This window comes from Sphaeroforma arctica, assembly GCF_001186125.1.
Source record: "Sphaeroforma arctica JP610 unplaced genomic scaffold supercont1.200, whole genome shotgun sequence".
In the NCBI taxonomy this organism is placed as follows: domain Eukaryota; class Ichthyosporea; order Ichthyophonida; genus Sphaeroforma; species Sphaeroforma arctica.
The window spans coordinates 1,389-25,331 of NW_014040358.1; the positions used below are offsets into that span (position 1 = coordinate 1,389).

Here is a 23,943-nt window from a genome sequence, read left to right on the forward strand (position 1 = left end):
TGGCTATATCTGTATCTATAGCTATAACTATATTAATTATATGTGTGTACGTGTGTGTGTGTGTTTGTATATATATATATATATACCTATATTATATATATATATACCTATATACCTATATACGTACACAAATTTGTATGTATGTATACATATGTGTGTGCGTGTGTGTGTGTTTTTATGAATAATATATATATATGTATATATATATGTGTGTGTGTGTTTGTGTATGTATATGTATATATATATGTCTTTGTCTGTGTTCGTGTGCGTGCGAGTGTTTGGGTGGGTGTTTGTGTTTGTGTTTGTATATTTTCATATATTGATATATATGTGTATATATATATTAATATATATATAGTGTATGTATGATGTTTGTATTCATGTATGATGATGTTTATGTATGTATGTATGTATGTATGATGTTTGTATATATGTATGATGTTTGTTTGTATGTATGTATGTATAATGTTTGTATGTATGTATGATGTTAGTATGTATGTATGTATGATGTTTGTATGTATGTATAATGTTAGTATGTATGATGTTTGTATGTATGTATGATGTTAGTATGTATGTATGTATGATGTTAGTATGTATGTATGTATGATGTTTGTATTTATGTATGATGATTTTTATATTTGTTTGTATGTATGTATGTATGATGATTTTTATATTTGTTTGTATGTATGTATGTATGATGTTAGTATGTATATATGTATGATGTTTGTATGTATGTATGTATGATATTTGTATGTATGTATGTATGATGTTAATACGTATGTATGATTTTGTTTTTATGTATAATGATTTTACGCGCGTGTGAATGTACGTTGCCGGAAAGTGCTTCGGCCCGCATGAATTGTCTCTGCGTTTATGAATATTGACGTGCGCAGGCGCGTATATTGCCATACATTGCTCGTTTGTATTGTCGCTTCTTCAAGAAGATATGTCATCGAATAGCAAAGTTATAGCGTATTGGATTGAGCTTAGATTTGATCCGAATTAACTAGTTTGTGCATATACTTACAAACGAACAGTTTCCTAATTCTTGTCGCCGACGAGTTAGAAGATTTGTCTGCGGTCTTCGGATGGGACCAGCCACGCTGGATACTGATCACTATGCTCTCTGTGTGTGTAGTTTACCCCCTGTCGCTGTGCAGTAACCTAGACCGACTGAAGTTTACTTCTTATCTGGGAGCCACTGCCGCCATTTACATCAACTTTGTTGTATTTGTCAACGCTCCCTGGTTCCAGAACGGTAAAACGTTCGATACGGTATGTCCACGTAACTACTGTCCGTCGCCCTTTTTGTACTTGATATTCTAGTCGACAATTTTATAATTTCTCTATTCGGTATCAGAACAGCGCTATGCTACGCCCAGGCAAGTGCATCGATATTAAGTTGTATAGATGTATGTTCGCAGGGCTTGATCTCTTTATTCTTGTAAAAGTCAATATCCGAACCCTGGATGAGCGCTGACAGTTATTGCATAGCATGTCTTTCTGCCGACATAGGCCGTATACTTCTTTTCTCGTGCAACTTGCGGCTTGGCCCAGTCAGCTTCACCCGACGGATACCATTTTAAGAAGAAGGTTCGCATGTGCTTAGATATGAGCCCTATAAACGCTCTTAAACATGCACACAATTTTCACTTAACGTGAAAATATCCTCTCTTGCCAACAATACAGTGTGGCGGGTATGAACATGCGCGGCTTGTCGATGATCCACCCCGGTTCGATCTATTCCCAAACACCGCTCTGGGTGCCTTCAACTCGCTACCTCTGATAGCGTTTGCGCTGAACTCGGCATGGTGTTTCGTGCCGATATTGAACTCCTTGTACGAGCCCACACCTCCGCGAGTCAACAGGATGATCACGTCTGCAAACGTGATAATCCTGACCAACTATGCCTTGCTGGCTTTTGTCGGCTATTTCTCGTATTGCAGGTGCGTTGCTTGTGATCGTTAATCTGTGTTCTTATGTTCTTATTGTGCAATGTGATACTCTTCGCAGCGTACGTGCTAGCTCGCAATCTTGGGCTTGTGCCCCTTGTGGTTTCGTGCACTATCGTTGCGTCCCTTGTGGTTTCGTGCACTATCGTTGTGCCCCTTGTGGTTTCGTGCACTATCGTTGGGGAGGTATTGCCTTGTCGTCGCAAGCAGATTATTCTGTGAATATCTCACATTGTGTATGGTCGTGTCATGACAGTAGTGTTAGTTTAGATTCGGATAGTTCTATTCTTGTTCTGATTTCGATTTTGGCTTTGGCTTTGGCTTTGGCTTTGGGTTTTTCTCGGCGTGTCGCTGTTTTAGTGTCCTACAGTTTGAGAAGACGATTTCAACAACATATGTTATTCAGCCTGTAATCACCAATTTATTAGCTAAGTTGATGGTTGTTCGCCCTTGTGGCTCGCTTGGATATTTGTTTGCGACGCAAAAGATTGACGCTTGAGATGAGTGTCATAATGTACGATCTGCGTTCGCGAAGCATCACATGATGTCGATTCAATTGCAGATTATGTGTTGTGTGGCCAATGTACCGATATCCAAGAGCATTATATCATGGTAGCTTTCAAGAATTTGTATCAGATAAGCTCACATATCGTGCGGATTGACTGCTTGCATTCTGGGTGTAAGCTATGACTAAATCGCATCTCGATGTGTTCAGGTGTACGTCCCAGCGGCTTTTCTAATTCAGTCTTGTGAAATAGGATACTCGTCCGACGCCTTTTTTTCCCCACTGGTACTCTGATAACTACAATGGCCACAACTACATGCGAGTCACTTTGATTTACAGATTGTGTACCCACGCATAAGATTCTGACTACCTAGTACAACCATTTTGCAAACATACAATCATGCGCACGCATTTATCTGATTGCGAGATCGAACGCACACTTTACTTGTCCCGCCAAATGTTTTATCTCGGTATGACACATCACTTCAGGTAATTCTCTGCCATGTACAACGGCATTGGTTCACATAGAAAACTCAGCACTACCGTTTTTCTTTACATGACCACTCTCTCATTTAGTCGAGCTAGCAATTCAATGCGGCCGGAATCACGCACAGTCTGGTTTCATTAAATCCGGATATGCGATATGTACCTCTCATGGTTGTGATTGTATGTGTTGCTGTAGATGCTCAATCACCCTATCCTGTTGCACCCTCCAATCCACAGTAATACAAAAGACAACATCCTGGGCAACTTACCGTCAACCCCCTTGGTTATCGTCGCCCGAGTCATGCTAATCATGCAGCTGTCCTTCGCACTGCCACTGCGCTTCCACGTGACACGCGGTGTTCTTTATGAACAAGCACCGTTCATGCCGAGCAGGCAGCTGTCTGATCCATCCACCAGCGGTGAGAAGGTTGTTTACACGCTGAGCACGACCTTGCTGGTAGGCGTTGCTGTCATGATCGCTGCCTTGACCAGGTAAGGCTCGCTATTGCTTGCTTGAGATTGTTTGCGGACGACTCTGATCTGGATTGCTTGCTTTTGCGTTAAGTTTAGCAAAACAACCCAAAATATGTGTTTGTTTTTTTATGCGGATCGTCCTATGCGACCTTCATTGAGGCAACGCATGTATTCTTATGTACCTATCTTTGTGTGTGTGTGTGTGTGTGATTGTGTTCTCAATGGTGTTTAATTATTAGGTTCACTAAGCACCAGCCATTTGTGCCGAGCCGAAGTTGTTTATACATTAAAAGTGCATAATCGCATGTAGATCTGGTCATTTGCACAGATGCAGAGTACGTGGTTTTGACCCTGTCTATATGATGTTTTACACCTGTAAACATTCAGATCTTTGCACTTGTACATTTGCACATTCGTCTACATGCGAATATCGTTCTTTTATAGCCATACCAGCATGGGCGTACGGCCGTGCGCAATGAAATTATATACGGATATCTCTACGTTCAGCAATTTTGCTTGTTAGTTAGATATGCGTGTATGTGTGAGCCTACTTGTTGATGTTTCAAGTATGGTGACAGTGTCTCTTGTACCCTTTTTAGGCGTACACATGTTTGCATGCTTAACATGCCACGCACTGGTATCTTCTTAGAGATGTGGACTGATGTATGGTCTGTTATCTTTTGCCCAAGCTGTTTGTTTAAGTCATATAATGTGCTATATACGTGTTATATATACTTATACTCAAGTCATTCCTATTTGTTGGCATGTCTTCTATCTATTACAATTCACTGCTATATAAGTAAGTCATACAATTTAAGGATAACCATGGTTTGAGTGTGCAGGTGTTAGCCATTCAAATATGTATAGAACACATTTTTCGATTATTTTAAATCGTATTTATTGACATAACGTACTTTTAGAGTGGGGATGGTTTTCTGGCGAAGAATCCTTGATGAAATTAAGTTTTGTACTTGTCGTGAATGATGCTTTCTAGTCTCAATGCATTACGATCCTTTCGAGGAGCTATTTCCGACCGTGGGATTCGGATGCTCACTTTTAGTTCTACCTGCTTGAATCATGCATGTACGAGTTCCTTTGAAGTTGTGCATAGATGTCAACGTAAAGTTTCGTACACACACGAACCTGTGTACTTCGGTTGTCAGGTGTATTGTCGGGCTATGTTCTCTATGCATCCTTATAATATACTAAAATACGTAGCTGAAACTCCCTGGTGGTACCGCTAGATTCATAAATTCACCTGTCAGGTACTTGTCTTCATATGCTACAGCAACCTACACGTGGTCATCGGTCTCACGTCGGCAGTTTGTGCAAGTTTTACTATCTACATCTTCCCGGCGCTGAGCTTCCGGATCGCGGTAGCCCACAAAGAGCCACACACTAACGGAGAGAAGTTCTTTATGAACATTGCACCTTACATTTGTATAGCTACGGGCGTTGCCGTTCTCGTGCTGGGTACCGGAGCTATATTAGTCGAAGTTGCATTTGGTATGAAAGTGACTGGGGGATAAGTAAGTCAAGTAACGAACCTTACGATAGCATGACACTTGGAGTATAGTCTACACTTGAGGACGAGTTGTACTTTTTAATAATAAGAGATAGCGGCATACATCAAGCTACTCTTGGACATATGTATAAATTTAAGACTAGATTCGCTGAATTATTGTTTTATTTTTTTATTGTATACAAATGTGGTGGAAGCAGCATGTTTCAATTGTTCATTTACTAGCTCTGCTATACATACAATCGTTGAGACTACCAGCAGATGCTAAATTGTTAAACTGCCAAATGCCTGGTCTAGAAGATAAAGTCTTCCATCAACTGAACACAGCAGCGAAGAAGGGTAGGCTAAGCTTGTACCATTTGAATGTCAGACTGAAACGTATATTCAATTCGACGGCAGCACAGCAGAGCTCTTACTTAGCCATTAACGCTTGAGACCTCCACTAGATACACAAGCGGATGACAGCACGGACTACGTGTAGGAAGTCTCGGAGCAAAGGACATTACCCAGCCATCTATACTAGATCCTCGGTCTTGCTGACATGTGAAATAGTTCCCATAGTATTAATAAATTGCGCAACACTACTGAACATACCAGTATCTTTTTCACTGTTAATATCCAGATAACTCATGGTTTCGAGCTCTTAGATCGGAGAAGGTCACACACTGCTTATATTCATACAAAGGACGGGAAATTAGAAATCGACTCTACGATGACACAAATCATATGGCAAGAACAGATATGAGTTGTAAAGCACATCTAGGGCAAAAAGGGATGGACTAAAACCCTCCATAAATGTTTCGCCACCAGGGTTCTTCGAGGACTCTTACAACTCAGATTTTCCATTACCGAAGGCAATTTTGCACAAGCGCAATAATTAGCAATGCACACCAGAAGAACCAGACCAAAACAATCGCCGAGACGTCCGCAAATGAATCAGAAAACCTGAGCTACGAACCTCCTGCTGTATAAAAGCATGGCACCAAGTTGAGTCTCTAGAACAAATGGTGACATTATAGTCACAAAGACCTGTTCTCACCTTTTTCTCCTCGTTATTAATTATACTTGTTTCAAATAAGTTCTAATAGTTCAGGCAAATATTTCAAGTGTACGATTCTTAGACATACCACCACCAGCGGCAGGCATCGCTTGGATATGAGCAGGCTATTTAGTTCGGTGGAAAATTCAACACGTTGTAGCTTAGTCGGCAATATATATGTTCCCACTCATTTATAAGTCTTCATTTTACACTACATGGTAAATTTGGATCACTTTCAGGGTTATTATTTATCGGAAATTCTGTGCTTGGCTTTTCCAGTACCCAGATGCCCCCCAACTTTTTACTAGTGAGACTGTAAGGTGCTCTGGAGATTGATGGTTTTTACAAGGAAAAACTTGTCCATTAAGAATATAAAAATTCTGCCTCCATTAAATGTCCTTACGTATTATCTAATTTAGTATGCTATTACAGGAGTTCTCAGCCACGTTCGTCAGTATATCTTGGCCTGTGCTCTCGGCTGGCATCAACTTGGCTTGAAGAAATACTTCTCAACTATGCCTCTACAATCAAGTTTTGGGCAGAGCATGCTACAAAGTGGGATAAGTGGGAGTGGCCCCTGGTATCGGCGAACTTTGGTTAAAGATACCTGTCTCGTGTGCTTCGTGCTGCTCACTGTTCGCGCGTCCCTGGCCTATGACCTTGTCGCTGTTCTTCGTTCTGTCTGTTTGCGTTTGTGCCGTATGCTTCGGCGATAAGGTGTAAGAACATCGACGTCCGCTATGACCCTCTCGTGTGCCCACGTTCTTTCTTCGACTGCCCAATGCTGTGGGTACCCTTGTGATAATTTCTGTCACCGCTGCAGTATGGAAGTAAATTGTGTCTATTCATTTGATTATTAAGAGTGAATTTCTCCGCCCCATTTACAGTCTTATATAGCTCTATCAATTCATCATTGACTGAGTTCGGATATTTTGGAGCTTCTGCGCCATCTAGGTTGCAGACAAAGAACTCGTCGCCCTCTTTCTTGGCTTTTTTTTATGGACCTCCGTACCTCCGTAGGATGCCGTCATTTTGCTCATTTTGTACACCTTCGTATTGGATCATGGCTATGTCTCCTCCACGGAAAATATCGTATTATCTTTTAAACTTCCGACTATAAGCTGCTCGCACTTTATCTTGGTATTGAGCAACACTGTTCCTTAGCTACGACCCAATGGTCATTTTTAGCTATTCCGATCGTTCTTGCCAAGTCACACCTGTGCTGTGTGCTTCAACTCTTTTGTCATAATAAGTGAATTGGTTTGTCTTTGTCCGAAGCATGCATTAAATCGGAATCTGTGTCTGCGTGAGGATCGCAGGCTATGTTCTATCTGTACAAACGGTGTTCCTGAACACCAGTTGTCTGGGCTTTGTTTCCCAAATTTCCGTAGTACGAGTGTCAAGTCTCTGTGTGAGCGATCATTCGCTTCTAGTACTTTGGGTGGATATGTTCGAGATACAATGTGTTGTGTCGAAGCTTGTGCTGTAAATATCGGTACGACCGCGACAGTATAGTAGGACTTATGACGAATTGTATCGGTAGTATTTTGAAGTAAATACAGTTTGATAGTCGGATAATAAGACAGGTATACATTGTGAAATATCGGTATCCTAGAGGGATTCAAGTCTGAGACAGTGCCTATAAAGAATCTCTCGGATACTAATTCGTTTTGTCTTCTTTGTTTGTACAACGAAATCAAGTATTCTTGATTTCGCTCCTCTATACCTAGAATGCTACTAAAATCTTATATTCGAAAGTGAATGAAGCTTAAGGGTTTTTAGGGTTTATGGTTTAGGGTTTTAGGGTTTAGGGTTTAAAGGGTTTAGGGTTTAGGGTTTTAGGGTTTAGGGTTTAAAGTTTTAGGGTTTAGAAAGTCCCTTCTGTCTCTAGAGACCCTTTATTACTCTAGTCTACTGTCTGGTCACTTATCTAGCTAAGGGGACCGCCATTCCAAGCTGAATATCGGCTATTCTGGTTGGCCGACGGGTGAAAGACTTAACAACGTTAATAGTCGCCCAAGTCAACCTGTTTCAGTGAACCACCTCGCTACTGAAATGTTTGTATGATACTGAAATATAGTGGGCCTTTAAATAGATCATATCTGATTTTGGTAATTGAAATGGTACTATAAATAATAGTTTATGAATAAACGGACTTCTTAAAAGTGTACGTTTATAATCTATAATTCTATTGCGGATACTCATGATTTTTGAAGTGTAATGGGGAATGGACAGAATATCATTCACATATTCCGTGCCTTGTAAAGTAATCAAGAAAGCTTCTTCTGTCTGTAGAGGCCCTTCATTGCTCTAGTCAGGGTCTGATCACTTAAATAGAAGGTCCGCCCTTCCAGGCTCAATATTGGCCTTTCTGGCTGGCCGACGTAGGAAAGACTTAGCAACGTTATTAGTCGTCAAATCAAACTGTTTCAGTGAGCTACCTCGTTACTGATGTGTTTATATGATACTGCAATATAGTGGTCCATTTAATAGGTATTTAAAAATATGTATTTAAAAATATCTAAGTTTAGTTTTGGAAAGGTATTTGTATATAAAAGTTTATGAAATACTGCCTATATTTTAATTCTATTGCGGATACCCGCTATTATTGAAGTGTAAGGACGTTGGAAAGAATATCATTCTCATGTTCCGTGCCTTGGCTCGTCCGTATTACGTGTGGACAGCCATGTTCACACCTGATTAGAACCCATGTTTTGACCACGTGCCTGTTGTGTTGTCCACCATTGGTCTGAGCATGCCATACCATGAGTGAACACTAAGCCTTAATAGGACCATATGTGTTCACCCCCAATTACATTCGTCTCCTGGGAACTCTGCTGATATCGATTACAGTCGGTGAAAATCCTTTTTGTATAATTTGTTGTATTTTTCGAACAAAGTACACACCCATCTGTGCACTTTCGTACATGTGTCTGTCTCTGTCTATTCGTCCCTTTTTGTATATTTTATTTCATTTCTCGAATATGGTACACCATCTGTATACTTTCTTACATGTGTTTATCTCTGTCTATTCCGATCATCAGCTTATATTTCTTTATCGTTTCTTCATAGGTGTAGTGGCTCACTGTGTGGTGAGATTTGCTCGTTCCTCATATGTGGTATGACTAACACTTCGAAGTCAAGAACTGTTCTTTCTGTTAGAAGTATAGTTACTTCAGACCCATTATTGTAGCCACTAGTATGGTTTCCAATGGTGTTTCAGCGCAAGTTTCTTTCTCAACTAACACTGAGTCTTTTGCCAGTAAGGACAGGAAGCGAGAAACAACGTTACATTTGGGTAATATGGCACAATTCAATTACTTTACCTAAGACCTGTTCTATGGGTTCCCACAGCGAGTTAGCCATAGCGAAGAAGAAAAAAAAGCCATTTTTGCGATGAGTTATCTCAATTTTGTGTGTAGTTTTTATTCGAGTGCGATTTATATGCTTTTTGAAATTGATCCACTGTGAACTTGACAAATCTCTTTCCCACCTCCTCTTATGCAGAGTTTGAGAGTGACTGATACGATTCGACCAAAGGGTACAATAAACCTCTTCTCAAGCGCAAATACCTCAGCTAGGCAAAAGCCCTAGGCTGATGGATTCGCATTCAGTCTTTGTTCGTGGTTTGTGTTTCTTCACTATTCTCAAATTCTACTTGAGTATTTCTCTAATACCGGTATCATCTACCGGTTCTACCGCTATATTTCTGAAGACTCTAATATCAGGAATATTGCATCCGGACCCAAAACTCGGAATTTGATCATCCTGGGTTTTGGAATCAGTTGGCTTTTCTGAGAATCTGGTACCTAAATGATACCCGTAGAATCTGGGGTGTGAAGTTTCCAACTTATGGCTGAGACTCATGTCGGAATATTTGTTCCTAAGTCAGCTAATCCGGATTATTGTGTGTATTTTATTTTGCTCTTTTAGTACTTCTGGAACACGGCACTCCCGTGTTCTGGAAGTCCCCAGAAATAACGGACTACGGCACTCAGCTCGGCCGTGCAGAATACATCGTCTCGTCGGGACCGCACAATATCCTCGTGGCCATGTGCATGCCACTTCCTGGCCCTACTGCCCTTTGGGCTGACTGACAATCAGTCGGCCATAAAAATCGCTCTCGGCATCGGGACGCCTAAGGGCCAAAAACACATACTTATCCTGTACCATTATGTCCGTCACTGTGTACAATAAGGCCTACTTACTATCACATACATATCCACTAACGACAATCTGGCCGATCTTCTCACCAAATCACGTGGCCACGACAAGCACGAATCATTCCTCGACCAACTTATGAGAGATATATCTCCTAAGTTTCCAGGGGGAAGGGAGTCATCGTCAACTTACTATACATACACCTAAATATAGTTTTTCTATGATATAGATACTGATTGCTTGACATCCGCAATATTACCTTGGATACTAAATAAGATCAGAACCTTGCACATACACACACACGTCTTATATATTCTTAAAAACAAATAAACAGAAAATTAAATACAAATATAAAAAGTTAGCTGTTCTGTACTATTTCAGATGGTTATTGCTAGTTGTTCAAGTAAAAGAATATTCGTACACAGCATCGATCGAGGACCCTTAAGACCTCTGCCACTACTCCTAGTATTCTTGTACACCGCTGCTATGCTTAACAATCAAGACCTCAGCCACTGAACTCAACATTCTCATACACTGCCGATATGCCTAACATTCTCATACACTGCCAATTATACCTAACATTCTCGTTCACCGCCGCTTAAACCCAACACTATCGTACACCGCTGAATAATACACCACTATCGCACACCTTCTAATATAAACACCCCTGTCGCTCAACTCCTCTATACCCAAAATTATTTTTGTCAACTCAACCGTTAAAAATTGAACATGATATTTTTTTCATATTTTTTTCATAATTTATTCATAACGGACACACATCACGTACTGCTATACCAACATATGTCACATGAGCAACATATATCATATACTGCCATACCAACATTTGAACATATATCACATACTGCCATACCAACATATGCTATCAATCGCGTAGGTGTAGTTGAATGGTGTATACAATATAGCACATGCAACAGGATGATCGTTTATATTCGAGCTGTGTAAACTTGTATACTTGGAATTGTAACAAAAGTTAGTAAGAACAAAGCAGGACAGGCTATACTAGCGTCTACACCAAATAAAAGTGGTAGAGCTGCCGATGTTGGTGACCCCGCGTCGTTCAGCTAAATCAAAGAATCTATATTGCACAAATTATGATCGTGGAGACGAAAAAGACAAAGGCAAAGAAGATGGCAACCGGAAGAGTAAGTCCGATGACACGGATGATAGCCTGCTACGGAGAGGTCTTGATCTTAGAGGCGATGAAGGCAATAGTATAGAGGACAACGAAAAGGGTGACAAGGGTAAGGGAGAAAATCTAAACTCGCTAAAGTACCCTATGAAAAATTGAAGCATGCGTACGTACACGAGTTTGGAACAGGTACTGTGTCTTTACTGCTCGATGGCAATCTGTACCGTGTCCAGAATGTTTTAGGGGATGGCAATTGTCTTCCAAGAGCAGCCTGTGAGCATCCCGAACTATCGAAGATGGGTGTCAAAGGCCACGAGAAGTTCAGGGAAAACGTAGGACGTGTGTCCGAGCCTTATTCTTGGAGTATGCGGAAACTGTATTCTTTTCGACTACCCCAGACTGGAAGCAAGCTCTGGCGAACTGAAGGATGACGATGTCGAAGTCCGGTAGCTGGATGATGGACTTGTATTTCTTCGCCATGTTTGTTATGTAATGCATCGGTATCTGTACGTGGCGAGTACGATGTTTCTATCAAATGTATTTTGTCGTTTTATAACACACCAATACATATCTTCAAATCCACTCCCTGTATGTGAAACAAAGCTTTAGAATACTTTTAACTCTAAATGTGAATTTGTGTACTACTTCTATTCAGAATGCAATAAGACATACACTCGAAAATAACATACCCCAGCAAACTCTATGACAGTATAAGATACAGGTCTTGCCATCTTATGTAGAGGTCAAGCACTTTTGCACCTGGCGAGGACATTTCGGAATGATCCATCGAAGAGTTTGTGAAGATGGCAGAATGTGAAGAAGCTATGAATGCGTAAGTCTTAAAAGTTTAAACCCGTAAAGAATAAAAATTATTACCTCTAATCCTCACCTCCGATATATAAAGATGTACAACTATAATCTTCATCTCTCTCTGATCATAACCTCTGATCCTCATCTCCGAGATATATAAATGTACAACTATAATCCTCATCACTAATCCCCACCTCTAGTCCTCGCCTCAGTAGCGACTTTCTCAACTTCTTCAAGTTGGCGCAATCCATGGACCCTAATATGTATGTACGCTCTCTGCGCGACAAAGATACTAACGTTTTAAGACGCGTTCTATGGATGACTAATACAATGCGTAAAAATTACCAAAAGTTTGGTCGTATAGTCAGTATGAATGCCCGCCATACGGGAAACGACAATTGGGGGTGGCAGATATTGATATTGGTAGGGCTGGGCAACGACGGGAAGATCAAGTACTTCGGTGCTATGCTTTTCTATCTGGAGACGAAGGAAATATTCAGATTTGTATTAGATTCTCGTCAGAAGCTTATGGGCCAGAGGACGCCGTTGAAAACTCAGATAGTTTTTGTCGACAGTTCTTTAAACCAATCCGACATTAGAGAAGGTCAGTTCTATTTCGCAGATATGTACCACACCAAGCAGAGTATCAGTAATTATCTTGGTAAGTACTTGAGTGCGAGGGTGGGATTAGCGGGGGACAAAGCTTTTTGCCAAAAACTCAAGAAAGGTGTCGCCATTACCTTTACATTGCTATCAACATACTGTCAGGAAAGAATGCTGCTACAGGGGTGAAATCCTTGAATAAGATGTGCCAACACATGTGTGACTGAGGTATAGCTGTGTAGCATCTAAGGACTAGATTATCAAAAATCCAATCCGAATCCCAAAACCCAGAATCATGAAATATTGAGTTTTGGAATTAGGATTCAAACATTCCTAATGTTGGAGTCATCAGAAATATTAGCGGTAGAACCGGTAAGGTATACCAGGGCTCCGCGTGCGAGCGAAACACTCCCATAGAACCCTGAGTCTAGTGAATTAGAAAACACAAATAAAGACTCAGTCCGATTCTCTCAGACTAGGGACTTTCCTAGCTGATATAACCGTACTTGAGAAGAGGTCTATTGCATCCTTTGGCTCGTACTTTTCAGCTTCTCTCCATACTCTACATTTTTTTCTTCGATTTCCTTACTTAGATAAGTCAAATAAGAACAGAACTCACATATGGTAATATGGTATGGAGCATTCAGTGAGTGAAAGAAAATGGTCACCTAGAACCGTTTACTTTATTAAGCACTATTACGGAACAAGTTTGAAGAAACAATATAAGAGCGGAGACGAGACCACAGCCAGGAGGCAGGCAAGAAGCTGAGAAACAACACTCAGCTGGTAGGAAAAAGAGAACAAAGGAAGGCAAGGAATAAGTAAGAAACTGACGCACGTTCTCCACTGCCATTCGATAATAACAAGGTCAGTTTTTGGGAAGTTTCAAGAAGTGTCTCACAGTTTGTAGAGAAGAAACACCCAAAAACTGTCAAGGTGATATAATTATCAATGTTGGGGTGAGAATTAAGGAAAAAGTATCATTAGTGATTTTCGACCAAGAACATTCAGTAGGTCATAACACATCCCAAAAAAAAGTGAAGAGAGACCTTTGTCTAATAAATGATACTAGCCCTAGCATTAGTATAACGATATAGAATATCATTACATTAACCTAGTCAAAGTATATGAAGGTAAACAAGTGAAGTGAGGTTCAGACACTCATGCTAGTAGGGTAGCAAGAAGCATCTTTCAAGCATATATGTATAAGCACAAAAGATCATTGAATTTATCCGAGCATAACATTTAAAAAATTAGTAATGCAAAGCAACTGTTAATCACTCAAGACTTAGTATTAGTAAGAAGAACAATAAGGCTTAGTATGAATAAGAAAAGCAATAGAAACTAAGAGTGTTCAACAATCTCAAAGGCACAAGATATCTGGGTGAAAAATAAATGTGCAGGGCAATTCACCCGCAAGAACATTTAGCATCAACAAAGCTTGGATCAACGAGCAAAAGATTGAGACCTACGAGCATTAGAATAAAATGCGGGATTGCACACTAAAGAAATAATGCCTCTCGTGAGCCCTAGGCACAAGAAACACTCGATCAAATACGAGTCTTCAAAGGAAAATACCTCGGAAGAGATTTCAAGTCACATCTTGTAGTAATTAATATAAGGGCGTATACTACAAGAGGGGCTAAGGGGTAAAAGTGCCACCAAGGATAACCAACAGTAAAAGAGGTTTATAAAATATTATCAAAAGATTCACAGAGTCCAGACAACAGAGTCGACAGGTTTCAACCATAAACAGAGGAAATCATCTTATAACACAATGCATACCCAATCGTATAGTGCACATATAATAGTATAAAAAAGGTACAAATATCCTTCACGAACAGTGGGGAGAAACAAGGGAGTCTCACAAGAAACGATAAAGGGCACAAAGTGTTAGAGTGCAATGTAGTAGACTTTAAATAAAGTGCAAATGTATGTATTTATTTCTGACCTCACCTTTGGTTATATAACCTAAGGTGTTTGTGCTAGTGTTCAGCCGCTTGGGCTGGCCACGGTAAAAACTCATATGGTCAGTATGAGAAACCTTATGCAGAACACTTTAACACTTCGATGCTATTCTATTTCAACTTCTTGCAACTAAATCTCATGCTGATCACATGATGTCTTTCCTGCATAGGTTGCGACTCATATAGAACCGCAGCTATTTTTAGAATGCTGCGGTCGACAGGCTTAATCCACTCTCGAAAATCGGTTGAGAAACTTAATCTGCTATCGGAAGTCGATTAAGTAATAACTCAAATCTTGGGAGTAATTTAAGCAACTTGATTAGCTCTAGGGAGTGAGCTAACTCTGATAACTTAGCTCTCGAGAGTGAGTTAACTCTGATGACTTCCATAAATCAAAGAGGGTTTCTTGCTGTAAAATCTGGCCTGAGACCTGTAGTCTCTCACAAAGCACTATAGAACATAGGGTACAAACGTTTCTGGAACTAGATCAGACCCAATACGAGATTAGTGACATTGAATTAGGAAATAGCTCAAGACACACATAATAAAGTTTATAGGGACAATCCAACCCGTAACTATACATAAACAAAGCACCAACGACCCGATTGAGTATGCTAAATACTGAGAACAATCAAGAAAGGTAGCTTGGACGTCTAAATCAATAAGTGACATCGAAATCACTCAGAACATTGAATCAGAATCAGAGTACGATATACTTAAGCACAACAATTCTTGAGGGATATACCAACCCATAAGAACACACAAACCAAGGATAATACAATTCATAAGAAAGCATAAACAAATCAACGAACACTTGATTGAGTACGCTGAGTATTATTAAAACAATCAACAGATGTGCATGGTGGCATTCAAATCACGAGAATACATACTAGTTGCCACACATGGCATTAAAAGAAGTACAATGAGCAAGTACAAGCTTAACAACACAATCACACCAGAGTGAAAGTAAACGAACTTTCTATAGGAATAAAAGCATTTATATCCCACCATATACAAAAAGGAAGACGTACACACAGCACATTACAAACAAGTACACATGTATAACGCAAGGACACATGGCAATAAGTCAGTTCGGGACAAAGACACATAGTACGATATCACACATGAGAAGTGTAATATACTAAACAAGTGAGGTCAAAGAGACCAAATATCACAAGTGAGTTGATAAGTCCGAACGTCTCAAGTGTTGTCAACAGGATGTGGTCAGAATACAAGTACTTAGGTTTTAGTTGTTTATTTTAGTTATTATAGTTTTTTTACAGTTTATCAGAATAATCTGATAACCCTTGTTTTTGCTGACTATTACAGCACATGTCTTATGACTCACTTTTTGAGTCACTGATTTTACAATTACTAATAAATGAACAACGTCTCCCTCTCTACGGAGGGAGAACGTTGCGATACAGTTATTGAAGCGTTCGTTTACCACGGAAGTTGTGAGTTTATTAGTAATTAGGAAATAAGCTACCTTATAATAATTGAATGAATTTTATTAGATTTTTCTACAGGAATACGACGAACGGAGAAAGAGAACACCGATTGTTATAGTAGCGGAAGTAAGATGGCGCGACAAAATGACGAAATCTTTCAGAATCTACCCGCGGTAGAAGACGATAGTGGGTACACAAGTAGTGACGCTAGTGCCACAATGCCATCATTGATGTCGAGTAGTGGCAGCGAAGAGGAAGAGACGCCGAGACCAAACGATCAGCACGACCGATGGAATCAGCAAAAGGAATCTGAAGTGAACAATGGACGCTTCAGGCTCAATAGAATCAGTATGGCTAGACAGCTCGAACGTTTCAGGCTTCCTAGACAGGTATCTAACTTTACTGTGGCTCCAAGAACGGAGGCAAACAACGACACTACGACCGAACCCAAGGAGCCCACGACCGAACCCAAGAAGTAATCAAATCAGGAACAGACATCTGAAGTACAAGAACGAAATGAGCAGGACAAGAAGGGCCAAACGGCCAAGACGAGGGTCCAGCCAGACGATCAGTTAAGTAGAAACAATCGTGCAAAATAGTTCGGTGATTATATGTTGTAGAAACAAATAGTATGGGTGAAATTGTGGGTTAAATATCGAGTTAGAACCCTATTCTGGAAATATTTTTGGTTAGAGGATGCTCAGTAGAAACTGCGTTAGAGAAATGGAACCAGTGTATATAGTGAGTAAGATCTAAGGGGTTGTATGCATAGAAGCAATCGGGAACAGAATTAGGAATGTTGCTCCTACGGTAGATGGGGCAGGTAGATATAATACTACAAGAAATACGTCCTAACTCTAGGCATAGACAAAGGGAAGAGTTAGGTAGTTCGCAGTGTCCCAGTTAGAAGATACTGAAAGGGACTAAAACGAAGGTTAGAAAGCAAGTAAGGACATAAAGAATAAGTCAGCGTAAACAATTATAGATGTACACTATGATATCATAAGCATAGTACGTTACTAACGTGGTATGAGAGATTCTTCTTGACGAAATTGAGAGATCGAAGGGGTAGAGAGTATGTACATATTTAAATGGTACCCAGGTATATTGAACAAAGAGGTTAGCAATAGGATCGTGGAACGATACTGTAAATCAAAGAACCACCTTAGAAGTTACAGTACATAGACAAGGACGATATCTGGTAAACTAGGGGATGCGAGGTAAGAATTATAGTGCACAGTTAGAATCCACAGAGGCACTAGGAACTACTTGTCTAAGCATAACTTTGTGTCAGAGATGCTCGAAAGAAAGTACCAAGCAGGATCTAGATGTAAACAGAGGGGTCCGTAGGGCACGACAGGCCGACAATAGGCAGTTACATATCGATAACCGCAACGGCACATGCAGCTGCACAAGGGAGCAAGATTAGCAAAGGAAGGGGAGTAAAGCGAGAGAGGTGGAGCTCTCTAAGGAGCAAAAGTATGTCGCCGAAGAAGGATGTGACTACACTAGGAGGTTGGAGTAGCACCCAAAGAGTGTAGGGTGAACCCGACAAGTATTTCATCGAAGGATATACGGCACCATAGTCTGCTGGAGGCATGAGCAGGATTCGTGTACTAATGTGCCACTCTGAAAAGGAACGTAGTGAAGGGTACGGAATATATCTTTCCGGGCAAACAGTGTCGAGACTTGTTGAGATGAGAAATGATCTCTATGACGGAGAAATATTTATACCCGACCTATTTCGAGGACGTTTACATACATTTCCAATCCTCCCCACGCTAGAGTCCCGTCCAGTGGAAAATCGTCCGGTACCATCACCTCGTACATGGCCCGATTGGCCCTCGAATAGATACCACCTCCACAACATCATGGAACGGGACACGAAGGGGGCTCTACTGGATGTTTTTAAGAAGGCGCAAATCGCAAGGTTAGATGAGAGTTGGAGCCTTACATGGTTTCACTATCTTACTTTAAGGCTGAGAAGTTAACATTAGATTACATACGTGACAACTCTGAACGATTGAAGATGTGGACGCCACAACTACAAATCGAACAGATTTGCTCGCACGAGACTCAAGCCACTGTTGATCCCACGTTTCGTAAGCTTGCCAAGGGCCACAACCGCAACATGCACACCCCTATTATGGAACAAATGACACAACTCATGGAGAACTACAGGAGGGCACGTGAACGATGCCAGACGGAGGCAGACTTCCAACAGAATTTATTAAACCACTGCATTGTTCAACTGTTGGAGGAAGCTCTCAACGGCCGTACGTATGAACGCACTCTACAATTGCATCCCAAATGGTAGTTAATCAAGACTCACGAGCTTCTACAGTTGTTGGGTCCCGACATTCAGAACGCACAGCAGCGCACTGCGGCGCGACTCCAGAACCGGAATAATCGCGAAGGTCCACCAAGTAATGGGGCTCGTGACTACACCAATAGCCGCCCTAACCCACAGACGGTTCGACGACAGTCACAGAACTGGGCACAGCGACCCCAGCCGACATTACCTACAACGTGTGCTGGATGTCGGGCACAAGCACCGCCAGGTTCACGTCATATTTTACAGCACATGACTTATGACTCACTTTTAGAGTCACTAATTTTACAATTACTAATAAATGAACACCGTCTCCCTCTCTACGGAGGGAGAACGTTGCGATACAGTTATTGAAGCGTTCGTTTACCACAAGGATAGGACATCTCAGGTGATATCACAATCACGAAAGTTCGGTACAGGACCGAACATTCACAGGTGACGTCAATAAGACTGAACATCCATAGGGGACGTCAATAAGACCGGACATCTTTGGTAACATCACTAGGACCAAACATCAAGCTAATATCACTTACATGAGAAAATACTTTCACATATGACAAAATAAATACTAGTAAGTCCACACGTGACTAAATAAGCCTGACTAACAAACACTACCTAAACCTTCTCAAACACAGGAAGGAACGCAACAACCTACTGCACCACAAAGAAAGGTAAACACTTCCCACGGAAGTACAGCAAAGCGTGAGAACGACAAAAGTAAGTAAGATAAATTACTTTTTTTTTACTTATACAATTTACCAGCAAAGACAAGGGGGTGAAGTGCGTATTCGCACAGAAGAGAGATATATATATATATATATATATATATATATATATATATATATATATATATATGTGTGTGTGTGTGTGTGTGTGTAGATACATATATTTATATAGATATATCTTGTAAAACAATATATTTAGAGTTACTTCAAGAGGTACGTGCAGTAGGTACGTGTATAGGTATTCATCTTTATCCACATATGTATTTTAGTTGTCGGACGATACTGTTACATAGATAGCCAGGCGTACGTGAAGGTATGAATATTTAGTAGAGGTGCCTATAACATTGTACGCGTATATGGGGAGTGAGAGGTGGATGTGCCAGATTAGTATATACGTGTTGTTACATATATATATATATCGATATAGTTGTGTACTTAAAATATATCTACCTATACATGAATATGTATAAAGGCGGAAGCTAGATATACTTATTATATGGGTACAAAGGTTTATATGTACAACATGGTATTCCAGTTGACTTGTCTTGACACGAAACACATCTATATGCGTGAAAACAGGCATTGGACTATTAGGTCTCGTTTATAGCATTGCTTCTACGTGCTGCGGCATGATACTGACACGCCCATGCGCACTATAAATGCACCGTACGGCATATCTCGCGAATTAACACCAACGAATATCTACGCCATACATATATACACGTACATATAAATATATACGTGTATGTGTTCATTGGATATATGTATACATGTACATGCTCGAGTATATATGTATACATACCAGCGTACATCTAGTCGAGTATGTTATATTCAAATATATATATGCGGATAAGTACGCCCACATTATATATATAGGTGTGGGTGAATGTATGTATTTTTCAGGTCTAGACGTGAGGAGCGATCTGATTCGTTAGGAGGCGAGTCCGTTGAAGTAAACATAGGTGAATGGCTCTTGTAGATGAACGTGTTGATGTGCAAGCATATATCTTAGATGATATATATATATATATATATATACTATAGTTGTATGCGTACTTATACATGTACATGTGTGCGTGTGTTTAGGTAAATAAACAAACAGATGTGTGTACACCTATGTGATGATGTGGATGAGTAGGATAGATATACATGTACAAGAATAGGATATGAGCACCTGTCCCAGGAAGATCACCGTGCCTATTAGGGTAAGGGGGTTGCACGTTCTAGCTGTATGTTGCCGAACCGCATACTGTATCCGTAGGTGATACAAGAGTGTATCAATTATCGCCGAGCTATCCGCAGTACATATTAATGGTTGTGAAGCGACACATTGGTGTCGTGCTGTATTCCGGTGCAATGCCGCACTAAGGTGCGATGCAACATTGTGTGAAGTGATATGCTGCGCTGTAATGCCACATATCTATAGACTGTGAAACACTGGCTCCACGTCGAGTCTCGTGGTGGAGAAAAGTCGCTTGGATTCATAGTATGTCACGAGGAGGCGGGTGTAGACTCCTTGTTGTCTATGGATATGATCAACCAGTAGTCGTCGTTTGAGTTCCCACGGTGTATAGTTGCTATAGGTATTTCGGTTCCTGCGACCGTTGATGAGACGAGCTGCGGGAGAGCGCATTTGACTAGCAAGCGATCAATGAAAATAAATATGCACACGCGGTAGGAACTCTCGTCGCCCGATAAATATCGGTTGAACTACAGATGAGTTACATAGGCGTAAGGTAGCATTATTACACGGGGTAAGTTTCCGTGTGCGAGTTGACTCTTGTAACGCTATAATGTTACATCTTCATTCAATGTATCTGATGCGACCAGTCGAGATAACTACAAGTCAGTTGATAGTGAGTCATGTGCCCTGCGGCAAATTGCTGCGATGGTTGACCAAAGTGTGTGTACTATTCAACATTCGAGTGACCTAATAGCTGTCCGTCAACTCTCGTAGCTAGTGGCATCGATTGAGTTTATCATGTCTGTTTAGTATGCGAGCGAGAATTCTTGTAAACTCACGTGACCGGAAGATATCAATTGAGTTCACACAGACACCTGCGAGTGATTGGAGTTGTTTTAGATACAATCACGTGGCACACTCAGTATGTAATAGCCGGGCCTCCACATTAGACTCTATGATATAAACGTACTCTTAAGCAGTACGTAAACCATAAACGTACTCTTAATAGTACAAGGAACTTAAGTTTCCTAAATGGGTTTTAACGGTTTTATTAATTAATACCTTTTCACTTTTACATATCAGATATTTGGACAAGGCCATTAAAAGGCCCCAGTAAAATACCAAACATATGATTTGGTCTAGTTCTATTGATAGAACTATATTTACTTTCCAAATCTATTTATATCTGAATACTTCGGTAGTGAGATGGCTCAACCGAACATAAGTTTCTAGGACTATTAGCGTTGCTTAGTTTATCATCCGTTCAACCAACCAGATGTGCCAGTTGGATGAAGGCTAAGTCGGTAATTCTTGATAAGTGGCAAGTTATTGGTTAATTCAATAACTATGGACATCAGGAGTTATTTTTCTTTTTTCTATTCTTTTTTTCTTCTAAAGATAGGATTTTATGAGTCTCTCGGATTCGCCCCAACGAAACATACCTTAGTTTCTAATAAAGTGACACCGAAACACCAAATAAAATCCCTTCGGCGAAAACAGTACTGAGAGGAATGTGTATTGGCAATGTCTCAGCCTCAAAATCCCTCAGAGTATTGCTGTTTTCACGAGGCATACCTAACTTTACCAAAAGACTCGTTTCGTTTATTTACTTCGAATTTCACGATACTTAGACTTAACCTATGCGTTTAATTACTCTAAGGCGTTAATATCGCCTTGATAGACCGAATCTTACCCATTTTAAAGTTAGCAAAGGTATTAACTACTTAGACTACTTGAACGTAAAGGTAGATTTTTTATTCCTTAAGAGAAAAAGACTGAAGCCATAAGTTAAGACTATGACAAAAAAAGACAATAAACCTTCAAAGAAACGCAAGACTGAACGTAAGAAGATGGAGAGAGAAGCCGCTAGCGCTGCCGCAGAAGCAACCGCCGCTGCTGCCAATGCGTTTAACCGCACCGTAGCCGAAGCACTTGTCTCTGACAATAACAGTCAACAGGATAATGCTTCGGATAAGGATGTAGCCGCTCCGATTAAGGAGACTACTTCTACAGACAGAGCCCGAGGGCCAACTATTGCTTCCACTTCAAAGCTTGCATTTACGAAACCAAGAAGTGAAACAAGGGACACGTCTCAAGACGCCCCAACCAATTCTTCTGACGAAACTCAGAAAGAAAAGTCCCCAATTATAGGGGACAAAGACGAATCTCAGAAGGTACCTATACCGGAACCAGAAGAGGAGGCAAGCTCAAGTGGCAAACCCGAATCTACATCCGAGACCACTGAACCAACGCGCATATGTAAGTTAATTACTGAAAACACTGATCTTAAGAATCAGTTAGCCACCCTTATGAAAGACTTGACTGTTGAACATGTAGATCGAATGTATAGATCACGAAAACATACACAGCACTTACGCGAGCATGTTTCTCCGGGCATTACTGAATCCCTGCAGAAGTGAACAGAACGTCGACAGGCAATTCCGCCCGAAAAGCGTAAAGGCCTGAGCGCTACACCTGTGGCAGATGTGGCAGATGTGCTTAGCGTATCTATACCTTACGAGATACTACCACCAGAACTTCAGGTTAATTACTCGCCTGTTCTAACACCCGGCTATGAGTCGCCCGTCCTTGAAGGTATTATAGACCCAGAGGCATGTAAAAATACTCCGCCACCTTTACTCAACTGGGATGACAATCGTCGAAAACCAGTTAAGACTGGGTATGTTATCCACCCAAGAGTATAATACCAACTACTATCCGAGGAACAGAGCACCGAAAGGCCTAAACCATGGACTTTACAATGGGTAATAAACACCTCCGTAAACGTGTTAACGATGTCGAATTTAATCGCTTCGATCGCACAGCATTACACCAGCCCGCAGAGGATTTCCACTCTGACGAGGTGACCGAACTTAATAAATCGGTCGACGATTACACCAATAAGATGGAAATCGCCCATGACGAGCACCGTGCTGATGACGTATCATATTTTGCTAATATGATCGCGATCAAGCAGAAGCGCATCGATCAGCTACTTCAGGCCCAACGTGGGCAAGACCACAGGGATACCCCCGCAGAGGATTTCCACTCTGACGAGGTGACCGAACTTAATATACCGGTCGACGATTACACCAATAAGATGGAAATCGCCCATGACGAGCACCGTGCTGATGACGTATCATATTTTGCTAATATGATCGCGATCAAGCAGAAGCGCATCGATCAGCTACTTCAGGCCCAACGTGGGCAAGACCACAGGGATACCCAGAAGTACAAGTGACAGATCAGTCGACTTAAGTCGAACTGGGATGCCAACAGCAAGCAGGTCGAGTTTATAAACAACCATGACCTCGACACGTTAACCTGTACGCTTAATGCGTTTACGGTCATGCTGGAGACGAATGATATCGCTCCAATGGATTTCCGCTTTAATGCAGTCGTTTGACCCTACAGGAACAAGTTACTTGATCTTGCAACGACACCAGCATGAGCTAGACATTTGTCGTGACTGGCCAGCTGTGTGTTGGTTGGATACGTTCTTATTAAGCAAGGTCATGCGAAGTCCAGGACTGAGTTCAATCTTAACTGAACCAGTTGAGAATACTCCTATTCAGAGTTATAT

The 23,943-nt window shown here is 40.9% G+C and overlaps 5 protein-coding genes across 5 annotated transcripts in view; 4 read left to right on the forward strand and 1 right to left on the reverse strand.

Annotated features, from left to right (window-relative positions):
- SARC_03775 (hypothetical protein) overlaps positions 1-5,255 on the forward strand; it is a 6,042-nt gene extending 787 nt beyond the window's left edge. Inside the window, exons 2-5 of the mRNA XM_014302414.1 lie at positions 1,038-1,275; positions 1,690-1,946; positions 3,181-3,435; positions 4,706-5,255. Coding sequence (XP_014157889.1) covers positions 1,038-1,275; positions 1,690-1,946; positions 3,181-3,435; positions 4,706-4,946 — 991 coding nt within the window. The 3' untranslated portion in view covers positions 4,947-5,255. The remainder of the gene's footprint in view (positions 1-1,037; positions 1,276-1,689; positions 1,947-3,180; positions 3,436-4,705) is intronic.
- A 1,271-nt stretch (positions 5,256-6,526) lies between these two features.
- SARC_03776 (hypothetical protein) lies at positions 6,527-7,009 on the reverse strand (the record flags this gene model as incomplete). The annotated part of the gene is made up of 2 exons (XM_014302415.1): positions 6,527-6,795; positions 6,991-7,009. The coding sequence occupies 2 exons, from the start codon at positions 7,007-7,009 to the stop codon at positions 6,527-6,529; spliced, it is 288 nt and encodes a 95-aa protein (XP_014157890.1).
- A 4,187-nt stretch (positions 7,010-11,196) lies between these two features.
- Positions 11,197-11,448, forward strand: SARC_03777 (hypothetical protein; the record flags this gene model as incomplete). The annotated part of the gene is made up of 1 exon (XM_014302416.1): positions 11,197-11,448. The coding sequence occupies one exon, from the start codon at positions 11,197-11,199 to the stop codon at positions 11,446-11,448; it is 252 nt and encodes an 83-aa protein (XP_014157891.1).
- A 1,020-nt stretch (positions 11,449-12,468) lies between these two features.
- Positions 12,469-12,891, forward strand: SARC_03778 (hypothetical protein; the record flags this gene model as incomplete). The annotated part of the gene is made up of 1 exon (XM_014302417.1): positions 12,469-12,891. The coding sequence occupies one exon, from the start codon at positions 12,469-12,471 to the stop codon at positions 12,889-12,891; it is 423 nt and encodes a 140-aa protein (XP_014157892.1).
- A 3,159-nt stretch (positions 12,892-16,050) lies between these two features.
- Positions 16,051-16,599, forward strand: SARC_03779 (hypothetical protein; the record flags this gene model as incomplete). Its single annotated transcript, XM_014302418.1, has 2 exons — positions 16,051-16,138; positions 16,199-16,599. The coding sequence occupies 2 exons, from the start codon at positions 16,051-16,053 to the stop codon at positions 16,597-16,599; spliced, it is 489 nt and encodes a 162-aa protein (XP_014157893.1).
- Positions 16,600-23,943: the final 7,344 nt, after the last annotated feature.